Source organism: Enoplosus armatus, chromosome 7 (genome assembly GCF_043641665.1).
Source record: "Enoplosus armatus isolate fEnoArm2 chromosome 7, fEnoArm2.hap1, whole genome shotgun sequence".
Taxonomy (NCBI): Eukaryota; Metazoa; Chordata; class Actinopteri; order Centrarchiformes; family Enoplosidae; genus Enoplosus; species Enoplosus armatus.
The window spans coordinates 17,703,728-17,721,072 of NC_092186.1; the positions used below are offsets into that span (position 1 = coordinate 17,703,728).

Sequence of the window (17,345 nt, forward strand, 5' to 3'; positions counted from 1 at the left end):
CAAGCTGAGAAACCTGCTGTCCAATAACCGCACCAACAAAGTTCTCACAAGACTGGTCGTATTTGGGAGAGGATGTCCTTGACTGTTTGTTGTCGAGCTCAGGGTGAGATCACACCTACAGGTCGAAATGAATCTGATCTCTGGCCCTGAAGCTTCAGCTCAGCAAGTTGGAGTTTGTTCCTAAAAAAAGTTCAGATCAAATTAAGAAATTAGTTGGAGAAATACTCCAGACTGTGGATTTCATTGATTAATAGTGCTATTCCAGTCTATCCAAGGGGGGTCTAATACAGCCATCATATATAGGTTTCAGTTGTTTCTTGTAGTTGGCTCAGGTTAATTACACTGCATTTTTGAAGAGGACTGAGACTTGCTCCTTCAGGCTTTTTGGTGCTTTTTATTTTATTCATTTTAAAGACATCGAGCTGGCAATGTCCTCACCTGACCAAACAAGCTGAAATAGTTAACGCCCCAGTTCCCCTAAAAAGGGTTTTCTTATAAGAACATTTACGTTTTCTATTTCAGCCAACGTGGCATAACTGCGTAGTAGTAGTAGTCCAACTTTTTGGACCTTAAGAGTGTTTGTGCATGTTTTTTCTCCTTAACTACTAAATCATGTATACTTTACATTCATGCAGACCATTTTGCATACTGTGCTCCAGAGTTTCAGATTTTATCAAAACAGCATTGTCGCTGAGAGGTTACACACTGCAGACTTTTCCAATCAATCTAAACATAACAATAAGGAAATGTACTGAAATCAGTGCAGACTTGATATTGACTGTGATAGATTACACATCATTCATTCAAGAGTCTGCAACTGATTTTTATGCCATATGGAATTGAATGGAAACCAATGGCACAAGAAGGCAAAATATGTACATACAAAATCAGAAACACTACAGCATAGTTGGCAAAATGGTTGGTCGTATTGAAAAGGATATTTGATGTGACATAAATAGGCTAAAACATGCTAAATCACTGGTAAGTTCACATGACTATACACACACTGGATACTGTGAAGCTCAAACTTGTGAACACTTTGTTACAGTACATACCATCAAACCACTGGGTCCTCTACATGTTTCCATCTCCCCCATACTTTTCTCTGCCTTTACTTCTTACTTTGCTTTACTTTTAATGACTTACAGTAGATGCAGGCTGATACGGTGCAGCTGTCACTCATACATGTGGTCAAAGCTGCAATTTGTTCTCATTAAAATTTCTCACATATATGACGCTAAATCAAAAAAGGTCAGCTTGTGAAAGATGCTCAGCACTTGTTTATGATTACTGTCTGAGTAGGATTACCTTCTCAGTGGGATGATAAAAGATTTTAGAGTTTAACAAGCGAGCTAGGACGCATCCATGCGTTGCATAGTAAGACAGTGGCGACCTTCACAAAGCAGTGGTTGAGTTGAGAGAGATTTGTCAGTGCAGGTTGGCAAAGCTGCTTCTCAACTTATAATGCCGAAAGCAGCTTAATTATTGGGTCAAAGGAGAAATGGCCAGGAGATGACAGAGGGAGGGGCCCGCCGGGGTTGTTACAGGGTTCAACATGTTATTATCTCTGCATTTTATTTGGGTGTCATTGCGAAAGCACAAAGGTATTATTTTCTTTAAGCATCCTAATACATAACAACATCCCCACCCCACCACGTAGACAGCTATGTTACTACAGCGGAATTCTTTACAGTTTTAATACATGTAAATAAGATGGTTTTGTTTTGTTTTTCTTTTGGCACACATATCATTCATAGATTTTATATAAATATTACAGCGTATGCACAATTTTAACTGTTTTAAAATCAGTGCAAATGCAACATGATTAAATCTAACATAGCCTAATATATGCCAAAATTGAGGATGAAAGATTTGTCTCATTTGGGTTTAGTGAAAAACCTAAACTGTATTTCTCAAAATGGGGCCTTTATTTTAAATAAGAATGGACTGAAAACGAATGCTTAGCTTATTTGACAATAGAGTGCCTAAAATGCATAGATGCAATTTTATGGGGATACTGGTGGATTCGTCAGCCCACACAATTTTACCATAAATAATGTATCCCTCTCAAGTGTCAGTTACAGTCTTACCCCTCCTCCAATGGTGAAGATATAACGACAGATAGAGATGGAGAACAACACGCCACAGTCTGTGGTCACATTCTTTCACACATCATGTTTGATCACAGCTGCACAGAGGAGCCGTGGGTTAATCGGGGAGAAAATGCCACTAGGTCATTCAGTCGTCTAACTTCATATGACACTGGACATGGCGTACTTTACCACATGGCTGTGTTCAGCACATTTGTATCCATTATGAACATGTATTTATTATTCATTTGTTTAAATAGAGTGAGCAGTTCCTAGTTGATCGGTCTTCCAGACTTGAAATTGAAATTGCATACATTTCATAAATGTCTTCCTTATACATGTATATAAAAAATCGGCTCTGAAACATTTCCTCATTCAAGTGGAACGGAGCTTGTAGATTAAACATCATTATGTAAAAACACACTGGCTGATATTCTATTTTCAACAATTTTTACATTACTCTGGAATTCAAACACACAAGATGAAATCCTGCCCGGCAACATGCCTGATGGTTTCCTGCCAACTTGGTCCAGCAATGTGTCATAACCAAAATATCAGTCTGGCATTGCTGTTGACATATGGTCTAACTTGACCTTTAAAACTGAGCCGTTGGCAGGGATGCATATCTAGGTACAAAACTAGATTTGCAAATGCATCTTAATGTGCAAACAGTAATTGTTTCAGGCTCATCTGTGAGGAATCATATGAAGGCCATCAATCTGAAAAGCATATAATAGAGCATTATCCATAGCACAGCAATGCTTTAATGAGGAGTTATATCAAGTCCATGCTAATATAAACAGTTCAAATGTTATCTGACAAGGAATTTCACTGTATTTAATTATTTAACGCTCCACATACAAATATGCCAGAATAACTGAGGGATGACCATAATACTGTTTTACAAGAAAAGACTGCATGTAAACAAGTGTAAGTCTGTTGAGCCTTGGGGACATGGATGAAATCTTCATTTATGGAGTGAACAGTGTATGCATTTCCTAATGTCTCCATCTTTAAAACTATGCTCCAGGTCATATGATGCAGAAAACATCTACACTGTCTTCTCTGTGCAATGATAATCTCACTATAGTAGTTATAACTGAATCTTTAATGTCCTCTGTTGCACGCAGTTGCTCTACAGAAGCCCATCACAGGGGCACTGAAAGTCACACCAATTTCTGTTTTACTTCTGGACTCTATATCGTAACTGACACCGTGTTTTCACTGCACCAAAACAAAGAAAGATATTTATGTGCAAATATCTGTTCCTCCTGTGCAATCTTTAGTAGAAGCTTCAAGCCGCCATAATCTCTGCGCCATCACTCTGTCTCTGTTTTTTTTTCTGTTTTCACTCCTCTCCCTTTTTCCTGGCTCCTGTTCTCATCCGCCCTCCCCGAGTTTGCCCAATTCCCCCTCGGTTCAGCGGCAGGGCACTGGGTCACGGCACTGGCTTGATTTTCACACTGTTCCCTCAACTGAACGCCACATCAAGTTAATCAGGGTTAACAATTGCGGCGGTGCCTTGCTGAGCAGGGCTCCCATCGGCTTAGCGTAGCCTGGCTCTGGTGATACAGATGGGCTAGTAATCTCTGATCTGGGAGCAGAGTGGACGGATGAGGGTGGAGGCACATCGTGGCTGCTTGGGGTGGGTGATGGTGGTCGTCAGAAGACAATTAAAGCAGTGACACAGGACTCAGACGCGGTTTGTTATAACAAAAAAAAAGGAAGAAAAAAATGGAAGAAGCGAGAATAGTGCCACAATTACAAGCACGAATGAGTATTCTTTTCATGTAGTTTGAAAATAGACAAAATGAAGGAGTTTGAAAAGGTGTAAAATGTGACAGAAGTGTCCTTAATCTCTCCCGTGTCGCTCCACTCTCATCGACCACACAGGTCAAGACCTGAAAAACAGAACTAGTGCGATGTCAAGGGTCAAAGAGACCATCAGAATTACAAATCCAGAGTAAGTGTATGATGTTTGAAGATCAAAGAGAGGGGGAGGAACGTTGTTGGAAGCAAACTTCCAGTGCTGAGGATGACTGAAGCGTGACCCATTTGGCGAAACAGAACTCTCTGTAAAACAGCAGCTGGCTAGCTTGCACAACACAGGCCAGGGCGCCGCAGCTATAGGCTACGCAGACTTAATTATTCATTCAGTCAGAAGAAGCATTACACAACCGTGCTTTCCTGATAGGACCAATGAAGAAGAAGGAAAAATCCTCTGCATGTCACACAGCCTTGGGTGACAAATGGAGCTCAATTTTCCAGTGCCATTTCTTACAGCAACCACACAAAACTAGACTCTCCAGATGACCTTTTAAACTAAAGAAACTAGGCTAAAGTCTAACTTTGGCATGAGATTGTCTTTAGCCTTTGTTATGGCAGACCTTCTGTCGCAGTGCATCCTTTTTTCCCGTTATACCACAACTTAGGCACTCTGCTTCTCCCTTTTTTTCCCCATGACTTGTCTTGCTTTCGAGAAGTCGCACCTCTTCGAAGTGACACATGTATTATTAACATGAGATTCAAGTGCTATCCATGCAGGGACACTCACAGACTTTCACAGGTTTCTGTCGGTGCCACCATTTTGATTTGACTGTGGCTCGAGCAGTTTTTGCAAAAACATTAAGAAGCCGTGACACCACTGGACAAACTAAATATTTCATACTCTTGGCAGCTCAAGAGCTCCAAAGTTGTGGCTTGAGAGCACTTCTATCCATTTATTACCCATCTCTACTAGCTTCATGAAAGTCTTATAATGACCAAGTTGAAGGTATTATTCTTGAACTTCTAAGTTGTCCCATGAACAGGGAAAAGGTCTTGTAAAGTGCACGGGAAAGGGCAAAAAAAGGAGTTGTGTGGGAAAAGTGGTTGCCGATGTTGCAGTGTGGCTTTGTCCACACTAATGTGTAAAATATGTATGTTAGGCTAAGCTGCAATGTTTGCCTGGGTCCAGACCTTTGAATCCGGCAATGTCAGACTGAAGATGGAAATGGAGTCTAACGAGTTGACAATTCTGTCTGATTTCAGGCAACTGCAATGTCCCACAAGCCTCAGTGTCGCAGTGCATCATCCAAATTCAGCCCTTCACTTTGTAGTGTCGGGAGACTCAGTAGTTTGTGAGGGTCAATCAGTGATCAAGCCCGGGGAATGAGATTGAAAGAAAAAAACAATTAAGTCCCACTGAACTCCACCTGCCCTCGCTGCCCTCTCTTGTCGAGGAAAAACACAGTTCACCAAAAGTTCACGTGTCCATTATCATCGCTGAATTTGACCGATATGCCTCGTAACCTATCCCTGTTTGGCGGGGAGGGTGGGGGAGCAAGCTTACCAAACTTGCCCCGACAACTACTGTTGATATGACTCACGACGTGTTCTACACTTCTGACCCTGATACACAGGGTCGCTGTTCGGTCAGACTGCCGCTGCAGGCTCTGTGTGTGTTTGTGTGATGGGTGGGGGGGGCAACCAAGTTAAGAAAAAAAAATCCAAACCCCAAAATATCTCTGTTACTGGCACTGTGTCGTAACATTTCTAAGCCTGCCCCGCCCAACATCAAAACGGGTTCAACTAGAGTTCACGTTTGAGGCCACGCCCCCTCGCCACCACGTCACTAGGCAGACGACGTGCCGTCTGCGAGTGAGAAAGACCTCAACGACGCCCTAGTTTCTGCTTCTGTCGGAGAGGTCACAGCGACCCCCAGTGGGGCCTTGTCCACTTTAACCATTAACATTTCATGTCGTGAAACGTGCTAGTTTACGTGTCACTTGTGTAAAAACTTCAGCAAACTAAGGTTGTCTATTTAAGTATGATAAACTCCTTGTAAGTAACAGTATTTTTTCTATATACTGTATGAATCTTGTAAATTATGTTAATTTGTCACTCACCAAGTAAAATGTGTATACTTTTTCATTTTTCATAGATAATGCAACATGCTATTTTTGAAATATCATTGCAAAAATACTTCCAAAACATATAATTCTACACAAACATGACTAAGAGTTTAACTTATTCAGATTCAACAGATTTTGTTATTACTGAATTGTGATAAGAAAAAAATAATGAATAAAAGGTAAATATCAACAATATATATATTTTTTGAATTTCATGTTTTTCTTTTGTGCTAAATTTTTTTTACATTGACTATTGAATTTCTAAACAGAAAATATTAATATATTAAATGAATAATCAAATCTAATAATGACATTATTACATTTTATTTCCATTACAAATTATACTTTTATGTATTTCATTTTAACAATATCCATATTAAATTACTAAAAAATTATCTATACTAGTATCCTTATTCTGCAGAGTACACCCTGGACAGGTCGCCATTTTATCGCAGGGCTACATACAACATTAACAACATTTATTATAGTACAGTAGATTTTTTTTCATGTTTCCTTACAAATAAAATAATAAAATACTAAATGTAATAAATAAAAAGTAAAAGTAAAAATACACTACATTAAACATATTATTGTGAATTTTAGTGCCAAGATAAAAATATATATATTTTAAAGCACTCTGAAAAAAGTCCCTATTGAAACATTTTTTTTTTACATCCTTAATTTAGTTCTAAAAAAATATTTATATACATTTTTAGGAATGATTACTATGTTAATGCAAATATCCGTTATAAGATAATATTATTACTATATAATAATAACAATAATAATAATACATTTATCAAACTTAAACTTTCAATTCATAGTCCCATAACATATTTATCTTTCACACATAGCACGCTGTCATGGAAGTTTACATGTGATAATGTACTGTATCTGATGTCACTTTATCTGCTACAGTCACATTTTGATAATGACATCTGAGTTAACATGTAACCTACTAAAAAGGCATGCAATTAAAGAAATATGATATTTGAACTCCTATTCTTTTGTGAATTATACTATAATTATATTTAAGTAGTGCACACACACTCACTGTTTCTCAGAGAATAATGAAACACAAGCCCATGAAGTATGGTGGAAGTTTATCTTTTCTGTTTAGAGACAAAGGATACAAAACCGTTAATGTACATGTTAGGTGCCCACAAAGAAATCTAATAAATAAATGCATAATAAATAAGAAATAAATAGTGTCATAGTTCATAATGCAAATTTTGTGTTTGTGAGTATAAAATCTGAACAAATTAACAAGAGGTACAAAACAAAATCTAAAGTCTCTGGAAAAAAAAACCTCCTCTGCCTGATGGGTGTGTGTTTTCTGTACTGCCACCTAAAAACTACAAGACTATTTTTGTACAACAAAGTTATTTTTCCCTACAGGTGTATTTGCACGTTATGGTGACCATGTGACCTTATTGAGTTATCTGACTGTCTGAGATCACACACTAAATGCTATGCTCAGCAGTAATGACAAGGATGTACTTCGATAGAAATACTATGAGCGCCCACCAGTGCTGAAAACATGTACTACACCGGCTTCGAACAATTAGAAATTTGTACTGCTCTGCTTTTCTTAAAGCAGACACAAACAATTAAGTCCCACTGAACTCCACCTGCCCTTGCTTCAACCTTCATCCTTCAACAGCCTTTACGCCAGGAAGATTCATAGGTTCTTTAAATTAATGCCAATATTTGTAGAATGAATTTACTGATAGACACTGAGCCAAAATGTAATATATGTGTCAGATTTTCAAAACCACAAGTATGTAGTGTTTCCCTGAGAATTGTATTACTGTGGGCTTTTAAATGCCTTTAAAACAGGATTTTCATCATCATGTGATGACAAACACTCAGGTGTTACAGTTACAGATAAAAACCCACATTGATTCAATTATTTTGTGTTAGTGTTAGTAGTTCTTTTAGACAGTTACCCAGCATATTGCTTCAGTGGTGAGGCCACTCTTCACAATTCACAAAGCACCACATTCAACATTTGAATGAATAAATACAATTTGCAAAGAAAATAAAACATACAGTTTTTCCAAATATTGCTGTGTTCAAAGAGAAACTTTCATTGTATCAGATAGAGATGAAAATGGATGTGAATAAAGAAGTGGATTGAAATTATGTTTAATCAAGGTTGAAATCCTTCTGATGTATATATCTGTAAGCATCTTTTTGGTCTACATTATGAGTATTTTACTTTAGAGGACAATAAAGCCTGGTTTTCTACCTGCCAGAGAAACTCCTTACAGATAAAAACATTGCTTTCAGGAATTTCACCAACCCGGTTCTCTTCAGTGAGCTGATAAATATTTTGAATGCCTGTTTTTCCAGAAGGTGAGTTATTAGGTATCAAGGCTGAACAGCTAATGTATTCTCCTATAGCACAAGGACATAGGTCGGCTAAATCCACAGCCATTTAGCATGTTCATTAATTAAACAATAAGTGTTATATTGCATGTGCTGAAACACAGGAAGAACGTGAGGGGCACCTAGTGTAGTTGGTACTCAGTGCAGAACACAAACGGACGGAAAGGATTTTCATCCAAAGCTTACACATGTGGTGTCGGCAGGATTCTATATTTCCATGGGAAATATACATATACATATGTATATATATATCTCCGATCAGCCTCTGCACACAAAGCTGATAAGTCCAAGTTTTAGGTAAGCACTCTTGTCTCGTGTTATCACCCTGCACGCTGGCCCCAACTGTCAGCTGCAGGACAGGGAATCTCCCACTGTGCACTGGCAGAAGGGGAAAGAAAAATCAGGATGAGACGCAGTAATGTGGTAGACAATGCTGCTATTTACAGTCTGCAAGTTATATGACCATGCAAACCAATAATTAATTAATAATACATTTTGCATGGGAATATATCAAATTATCATGAACAACAGGATCCAAAATAACATTTTCGTAGTTACTGGCTCAAATTACATATTAATGCAAGAACAGAAATAGTCTTGCATTAATACAAATACAGGTCTTATTGTAACTCGCTTTGGATAAAATCATCTGCTAAATAAATGTGATGTAATGTCTCCCTTTACTAAATGTATGATATTTGTAAAAAGCTACCTTCCATATCCACTTTTATTGCATCGGCTGGATTATCCACTGCTGTCCGAGTCGTCGACTTGCTCCTCTGTAGAAGGTGCAACCAGCCGGTCGTATGAGAAAGCCAGCATCATCTGTATTAGACAACATTAGATTTTTCTCTTTTAAATATATTTTAGCAGGGCTAAACTGATGCTCACTCAAAAGGACTTTATTTCACACAGTTTCAAAGTGAATTAAGGTTTTAACGCTTGACGCTATGAATCCTGAAACCCTGCTTGAGTGTATCAGTGGTGTACAACAGCACGTACTTTACAATGAAAATAATGAAAGAAGGAAAATACAGGAATGTGAAGGGAGACTCCTGGTGGACCCAATTTGGAAGAAAGAAGTGCAAGGTGGACTTTATTTCACCTGATTAGAAGTGCACACACACTCTCCTTCTCACCCAGGCACACACACACTCGGGTTTTGTTTCCTTCTTTCTCAATGATAGTGGAAACATTTTGTTGTTGGGCTGTGGGTTTTTACCACGCATCATTACAAGCATTACAAGCATTTTGTTATGCTTGTTTGTTCCCCAACGCAAGAGGAGCTGCTGGCTATAAGATGTCAACTCGCATCTCCTGTTCTTAACTTTAAACCCTTTTCAGTGGTTTGTTTGTTTCTTATTTGTTCTAATTAGGTTCTCAAAGCTAAAAAAAACACTCCCATTGCAATTTTAGCTTGATACAGAAATGAGACCCACATTTACACAAATTATGGAGCCCGATTTTAACCATTACAAATGCTGTGTTTTGTGCACATGGACAATGAGGGTAAATCAAAGAGTACTTTTTTCATACAAGCATGGCAATAGGGCCAGTCACATTAGTCACATCTAATAAATGTAAATCGGTAACATACTACAGAGAGGACTTCAGGGAAAATAATGTTATTGTCATACATAAGGCACCATTATACAACAGCACAAATACAGAGCCAAATTCAAATAATGTTTCTTTGAACACTGAATTTACATTGTGGAGATGCTGAAAGTGTCCCAAACAAACTGACCATATGAGTAGAAAAGATATTTTTTAAATAATAGTTAAAACAAAATTATGTTACATTCATTTTCAGATTTCACTTAAGTAGTTATTAGGGGGGGTATTGTTTGAAATTTTACAATACTGGTGCTATTAAAATACCTGCGTTTGTTTCATTTAACAAAATACACTCAGCTTCAGTGTTAAATAAAGAACATTGCCTGAATAAAAAGTTTCCTGATTTAGATCAGGACATATTTGATCCAAGAACAAGTAAAAAAGTCTAAGAATTTGACCGAGCATTTGAAGACGTTTGAAGCCTGACACTTTCTGATTCTCAATATTACAGACACACGTTGTATTGAGATTCGATACCCAGCTGTAGTGGCTAATAAGGTTCCACTAAATTAGATTTGATTAAAATTGCCACGAGAAAGCCCTCACATGGTTGAATAAACTGACAATTCCCCAAAACAATATCTCCTTCACTCAACCACAGACATGATGACTTGGACATATACATTCATTCACATTTACACTCTGTCCTTTTGTTTTTTCTGTTTCAATCATATTTCCTTTTGCATACCGTTAGCAGTGCCAGCAGTGCCATCATCACCCCCATCATGATGTACATGTTCTCGGTAAGGCCACCGGCCCACAGAGGGCCCAGGATGGTAGCTAGACCTCCCACTGAGCGCCGTATTCCCTGACTGAAACCTGCAATACAAGCAAGACACAGAGACATGAGAACTCAACACACCAAAGACCACAGGGTACAGGACTTACATAATTTACATGTTCAAAATGTGCAGTCCATGTCAGGGATACTGGACCCCCCACTACTCAGCCTGAATGAGCTACAGGAAAAAAAGCAACGAGACCAAAGACCATCCAACATGCAATGCTTTCTCTTTTCCACTAGAAGGTGCAGTTGCTCACCTTGTGTTCTTTCAGAAGTGACTTTGGAGAAGAGGGAAACCTGAGCCACGGCTACAAATGGCAAACCCAAAACCTGCAGAAACACCCCAATGATGAACTCAGTCAGCTGCCATGGGAAATCACCTACAGAAAACCCAAAAGGCAACAGAAAACACCAAAACACTGAGTGAATAAGGATGATACAGCCAGGTTCTAATGGGACATTTAACATTTTTGATCATGAGGATGCCTGTTCCTTTAGCATGCTTGTCATAGACTTCAAATCTGCTGTATTGTGTTCTATACTTAGCCTCATCAATAAATACTGTAATACACCTCCTGGAACTAAAGTGACTCTTAGTGGGAGATCTGTGGCAGAATCCGTTACTGTTGATGAAGATCTGCATGTACAATAAGAAAAAGTGTGGACTTTCTTCTGTACAGTCTGACCTAATGGCTTAGCCAGGAAGATGAGGCACCAGACACCAGAGATGTTGCAGATGGTCAGACCGATGGCCAGGACTACCCGCTCAGCAACACGCCGGCTCAGCCAGCGCACAAACAGGAAGCCAGCGATCACCTCCACACCGCAGAGGCAGTACATCACACTGTTCTCCAGCTCCCCGTAGCTGAAGTATTTTTGGGTAAGCGGGGTCACCATGGTCTGAGGAGGGAATGGATGAATAAATGCCCATATTAACATGTCATTTTGTCTTACAGTCCTGACAACATTAACTTCTTGAGTAAAAATGTCTGCCAGCAGTATGTCCAGTGTTTCATTTGTTTCTGCATTATTTAGAATCAATAGCAGATACTGTACTTGTTTCAGGAAAGTGATTCCTAAGTAAAGAACTATAAAAAACTTGGCTTTTTATGATATCTATGTGTGTGTGTGTGTGCGTGTTTCTGTCCGTGTGTCTTTACTGCACCTCCAGCGCTGTCTGATTGAAGAGGGTGATGAACTGAGCAGCCAGCAGCACGACCACTTCTTCTCTCAGGAACTCTACAGAGACAAAGAGACAGTCAGAGACAGACAGACTTCCCGGTGTGCTCGACACAGAGTCATTGCTATCTCCTCTCCATGAGCTGTGAGCCATCTGGCTATCTTTGTAATCTCTGGCAATATCTGGCTTCCTGACTGCCGTGTGTTTTTAAAAGAAGAGGAAGAGGAAGTGATCTAGGGTTGGGGGCACAGACCAACTAGCCAATCATCAACAAGGACAGGAGAATGTGTTTTACAGCTATTTCCAGACTTTTAATGGATCCAGAATGATATTGACACACTGTCAACCACCCACCTCGAGATATGCTGAAATTCTTAAAGGGGCTGGAGGACTCGTGGGACTCCTGTGGCACAGGAGAGGGAGGCGGAGAGACATGATCTAGCGTGGCATTTGAGACAGCAGGGGTGGGGTATTTGGATGGGTTAGATGACACCACTGAGCCGTAGGACCCCACAAGCTCCTGGGACACCATTAGCGGCTTTCCCTCGTCATTGTCCTCCTCTACAAGCCCTTGCTCGTTCTCCTCCTCCCCTCTCTGGCTTGTGGGACCCCCCTTGGCCTTCCCCCTCTCTAGAGGAGGCAGGTCCCAGTACATGAATATCACCGCCAGTTGAAGGAGAATCCACAGCAGGCACATGAACAACTGCAGGGGGTGGAAGACGGGAGTGTTACGGCTTTTCGTTGGTGGGCGGAAAAACTTATTGTGCACAGTAGTTGGACCTTACCCCCGGCGCAGTATATTTATTGACCACAAAAGGGCCCAGGTGGAAATCACACAGCCTCAGGAATATGTTAAATGCAGGACCTGTGTCAAACACAAAGACATGCGTTTTAACCATATGTCACCCCCAATCATACAGGCTATTTCTTTGATTCATCATATGTAATTGCCCATGCCCTATTATTTAACATTTGCGTGTGAGAATTCACTGTGTGAAATGCATCAGGAAGCTAGATGGTCAGTAATCTCTACCCAACCAAAAGTACCAGTAACCTTCTGTTCTTTTCTGTGTAAAAGACACAAAACAATTACAATTGATAATAATTAAACACAAATCAACAGCATGCAGACTTTAGAATTTGTCATCAGAAAGCAGTGGAGCACTGACCAATCAGAAGGCCAGCTTGTCGGCATGCCATGACAGCAGCAAATACAGTGGCTCGGTCCTCCGAGGCAGTGCTTCTGGTCAGGAAGCCAAAGATAGCTGAGCCGGCACCCGTGCCAAGGCCTGAGGAGAATACATATTTCATGAAATGTAAATTACAGCACTGAAATACTGAGGTTGATATGCTACTGGCTCGCCACCTGCCAAATAAATAATAACAGTCACAGTGTCACTTTGTGCAGACTCACCTGCCACCAGTCGGCTTGACAGTAAGAGCCACTTGGAGAAGCCCATAAAGTACATGAAATTACCTGGAGAGTAAAATAAAGTGAGCCATGTACATTAACACTCAAATAGAACAGATGGAGTTAAGTGTGTAACATTATTGAGGTTCAAGTGGTTAAACGCATGAGAAGACCGTGGAAATAAGAAATATGAGTGGACTTACCAATTATTTCAAAAAGGTTGGCAAACAAGATGATTTTCTTGGTGGTCCCCATTCTGTCAGACCAGTGGCCAAAGAGCGGCCCTGACAGGAGGCCACTCAAGCTGAACGCTGACAGGGCCAAACCCAGGAAGTACGGTGCTGCATCTAAAGTCTGCAAGTACCTCCATATTGTGGGCAATATTACAGCTGGGGAGACAGAAGTAAGCGTTATTATCGGGCTCTTGAAGTACTCTTTCATCAGAAGTATTGTTACATTTCAGTGTCTACTCTGAAAACAACTGAATGTCTACACAACACACACAATGTCAACATTGTCTTTCAAATCTGCTGAATCTGCACTGTCTAACTCAATAATGCTGAGTCATCAGTGTCATAAGCCCTATATGGAGTCAATCGCCCGTAATGTGGCTCTGTTGGGCTGCCTGTACGCGAGCACAGTCACCTAGGCTGCATCCCCATGGCATCCCACCTATGTTTATAACAACCATGTGACTCCCCTGAGCCCTGCAGTGACGTTTAGGAGGTGGAATATCACTAATCAACATTGTCTCTGTCTCTGTACATATTTATCTTGATAACTGTAAACTCATGATAAACTAAACTTCATCACTTTTTTACCTACCATCACCACAAGTCTGTATATGGTCTGCAGAAAGATGCTGAATTATTTGAATATGTTGCATAGGCTCTCGTGTTGAATGCTGCACTGAACAAAGATCTAGAAAGTGAAGTTTTAACATTGGCTGCAGTGGAAGCTCTTTCTCCCCGGCAATGCCTCCATCCGTGTTATCATAAAGGGAAAGGATTGTGTTGACCCAATATAATCCAAATTCAATTCAGGGGTCAGAAGACACACAATAACAATTGCCCAGAGAAAATTCCAGAGAGGAAATAATTGCTCAAATGCTCTTGTCATCTGGGGGGGAGGCTGTAGTTTCATCACCCTGACAGAGACGTCTGCATGTGGGAGGCATAAAACTATACGTTATAAAATTTTAGGACATGACACCAACAGTGAGTGACCATGAAAGACAAACCATGTTCACTGTAGTGAAATCTGCTACAACAGTCTTGTAATAAATACTATCTTTATGAATCATATTAGCAGTGTAAGAGAGCTGTTGAAATAACCCTCTGGAAAATTTTAAGCCGTGTGGTTAGTGGTGTTGTTCTATTAGATTGCGTGTGTGTGCTTGGAAAGAATGACAGAAACACCTTTCAGTGTAAAGACTCCATAAAAATTGAGCCATCACCTCTAAGTAGTACTTATTGCAGGGTTCTTTTATTGGATTAGTGTTTTGAGTGACCATTGTTCTACATACATTTCAGATTGAGACATATGGGACGTTTTTTTAAAAGGTATTGCAAACCTGGTTGTTATAATAGCTCGGGTGGCGTCTGTGTAAGGGCCTAAACAATAAGCCAACCCCACCCAGGTTTCAGTTAAACACAAACTGTTCTGCAGCTTGTTTCAGGTCAGAGCATCGAGGTCATACCTTTGGCACGAGTTTCTATTCTACAATTCCACACAAATTCCACAGGGTGTCTCTGTGAGGCAGAATCTAGTATTTCTTTAACTTTTCAGTCAATAAATAACTAACTAAATAACTTTGCCAGTGTGGAGCTGCACTGGGGGAAGTTTGACTCACTCCTGTCCTTATATATCTATAATCCTGACTATATATGCACATAGGCTCATATACTGGTTGTGTAAAACATCTCAGACGCAGAAGAAATATGCAAAATGTCATGAGGCTCCAACACTAATCAACTTGTTAAAGTTCCAGTACAGTATGTTCCACAGTCACCAAAACCCATACGGGTGACAATGACTTGTAAACATAGCATTAATCACCTATATTACTGATTAAAAACATGAATGCTCAATTATGATTAAGGATACCTTCATCTACAACAATAGCTTGACATAGATGTAGTGAAATATTAGTTGTTATCGCAGACATGAAAACATATAGGCGATGTGAGAAAATTATTAATTCATCATTTACTGATGATTTGTGCACAATTCCAGTTACAAAAGGCAAAAGCCGCAATAACCCAAAAACAGATCTCACCATATTCCACACCGCTTAGGAGAAATATAAGCCCAATGGTGAAGAAGGTCAGCTTCTTTTTCCGTCGGTTATCCATCGTGTTTGGCTGCTATAATCTTCTTTCTGTACTCTTCATTATTCTATGAAATACATGTTCATTCTAGTCTCTCTACACAAACACCGCAGTTGACATAATCCCGAGTGCAGTGCTTCCAATTAGAGCCGAATGCAGGCACATATTACCAAGGCCGTCTGCAGACAGTTTGGAAAACACTTCAAATAGAGATGCATATTGTTCTACATATTTCTACAGTGAGTGTGCACGGAGCTGGTTTGCAGTCGTGAAGCGCAGTAAACTCCCGAAGCAGGTAAAGCTTGGAGCACCTGCCCCGACCTGCAAACGCTGCACAAACATATCTCCCCAAACACGCCTCCCCGGGATGCTCCTGCGCAGTTTAATCCAGCCTACGTCACTTCCGGCGAATATATGGGACAGCCTATGGATGTATAATAAAACCTAGCAGTGAAAACTCCCTCCCTGTAGATTTAATACACGTGTTGGACTAATTTGTGCGTTCAGATGCATGACCCTTTGATAATATAATATATATATTAATATAATTATGACAAAAGGGGGCACTGTGATGAATCCTTTTGAGCAAGTTTAATTAGATTTTCACAGTAAAATGAAAAGAAATCTTTGAGAAGGAAACAAGGCACATTCTAAAATATAAAGAAAGCTATGAAAAGAGCTTTAGAAAATGCTCAGCAGTGCTGTAAAGTAAACGTAAGGCTTACTAAACATACATAAAGACACAATAATAGTAATAATTGTGTGCACAAGATAAATGAACTTCAAAATATGAAGCTTAGGCTGTCTGAGGTCAATAAATATGCCAGAAAATGTTGTAATAGCATAATATGCCATAGGAGAACAAGCCTACTCCAGTATGACACCACTGTGCAGCCTCTGTTGTTCTATGTCCTCAGTTTGCACTGTGTCACTCCTGTAGTCCATGCTAAACCAAGATTATCACAATATGAATTTGATTTGCTTTCAGGGTGTTATGTACACAGTAAATGACTTACCCAGACCATTCACCAGGTGGGCATGTGATCAAATAACCCACAGTATCTACTGTCTGTGGTGTATCAGAGGCACAAACACTAATCAGTCTGGGTCCCATGATGGTGAAAATGTTGTTTAGGAGGTTTTTCCACTCTGATAAGAATAATCTGATGCAAAACACTGAATATTCTAAGTGTCTGGGCAGATAATGTGTTACATTTTAGTTACATTTTTAAGTTACTGATTAAAAAAATTAAAGAAAGTAGTCTGCTACTCCTACTTGAGTATTGCTATTCCCTTTAAAAAACTATACAGTAAACCATTCAAATCAAAAACTTCCAATGGGACTTCCTATGATAACTTGATGTGGGACCATTTCTTTCTTAAACGTCTTTTTCTAAGGCTATAAGCTTATTCTAAAGCATCGCTTAATGTAAGGCTTTCCATGCACATATCAGGAGTCCGTGTGAGTCAGTGGCAGTGTTCCTCTCCATCCTGTGACATCCATTACCACTGACATTGAGAAACCTGTGTCGCACACAAAAGCTGCCTCTTCACCCTTAATTCAATTTTTTTGTCGCCTGAGTGTCTACATTTTAGTTTGCTGCCATTCGAGCAAATGTAGAATTGTTGCCCATGGCATGCTAGGTCAT

The 17,345-nt window shown here is 39.7% G+C and overlaps 1 protein-coding gene across 1 annotated transcript; it reads right to left on the reverse strand.

Moving 5' to 3' along the window:
* Positions 1–9,118: 9,118 nt before the first annotated feature.
* Positions 9,119–15,750, reverse strand: mfsd8l1 (major facilitator superfamily domain containing 8-like 1). Its single transcript, XM_070909535.1, has 11 exons — positions 15,645–15,750; positions 13,570–13,755; positions 13,370–13,432; positions 13,125–13,244; positions 12,741–12,820; positions 12,310–12,658; positions 11,941–12,014; positions 11,462–11,675; positions 11,033–11,155; positions 10,680–10,810; positions 9,119–9,199 (listed from the first exon to the last, which is right to left on the reverse strand). Exons 1-11 carry the CDS (start codon positions 15,718–15,720, stop codon positions 9,119–9,121), a joined length of 1,497 nt encoding a protein of 498 aa, XP_070765636.1. The 5' UTR covers positions 15,721–15,750.
* Between the last annotated feature and the right edge of the window lie 1,595 nt (positions 15,751–17,345).

Bases quoted from the DNA above. Each gene is read 5' to 3' on its own strand.
- mfsd8l1 (XM_070909535.1), bottom strand. From the start codon at position 15,720: ATGGATAACCGACGGAAAAAGAAGCTGACCTTCTTCACCATTGGGCTT. The intron at 13,756-15,644 runs GTGAGATCTGTT...CTGTCTCCCCAG, and splicing joins CCTAAGCGGTGTGGAATATG to CTGTAATATTGCCCACAATA. The intron at 12,821-13,124 runs GTCAGTGCTCCA...TGTTTGACACAG, and splicing joins ACAAGCTGGCCTTCTGATTG to GTCCTGCATTTAACATATTC.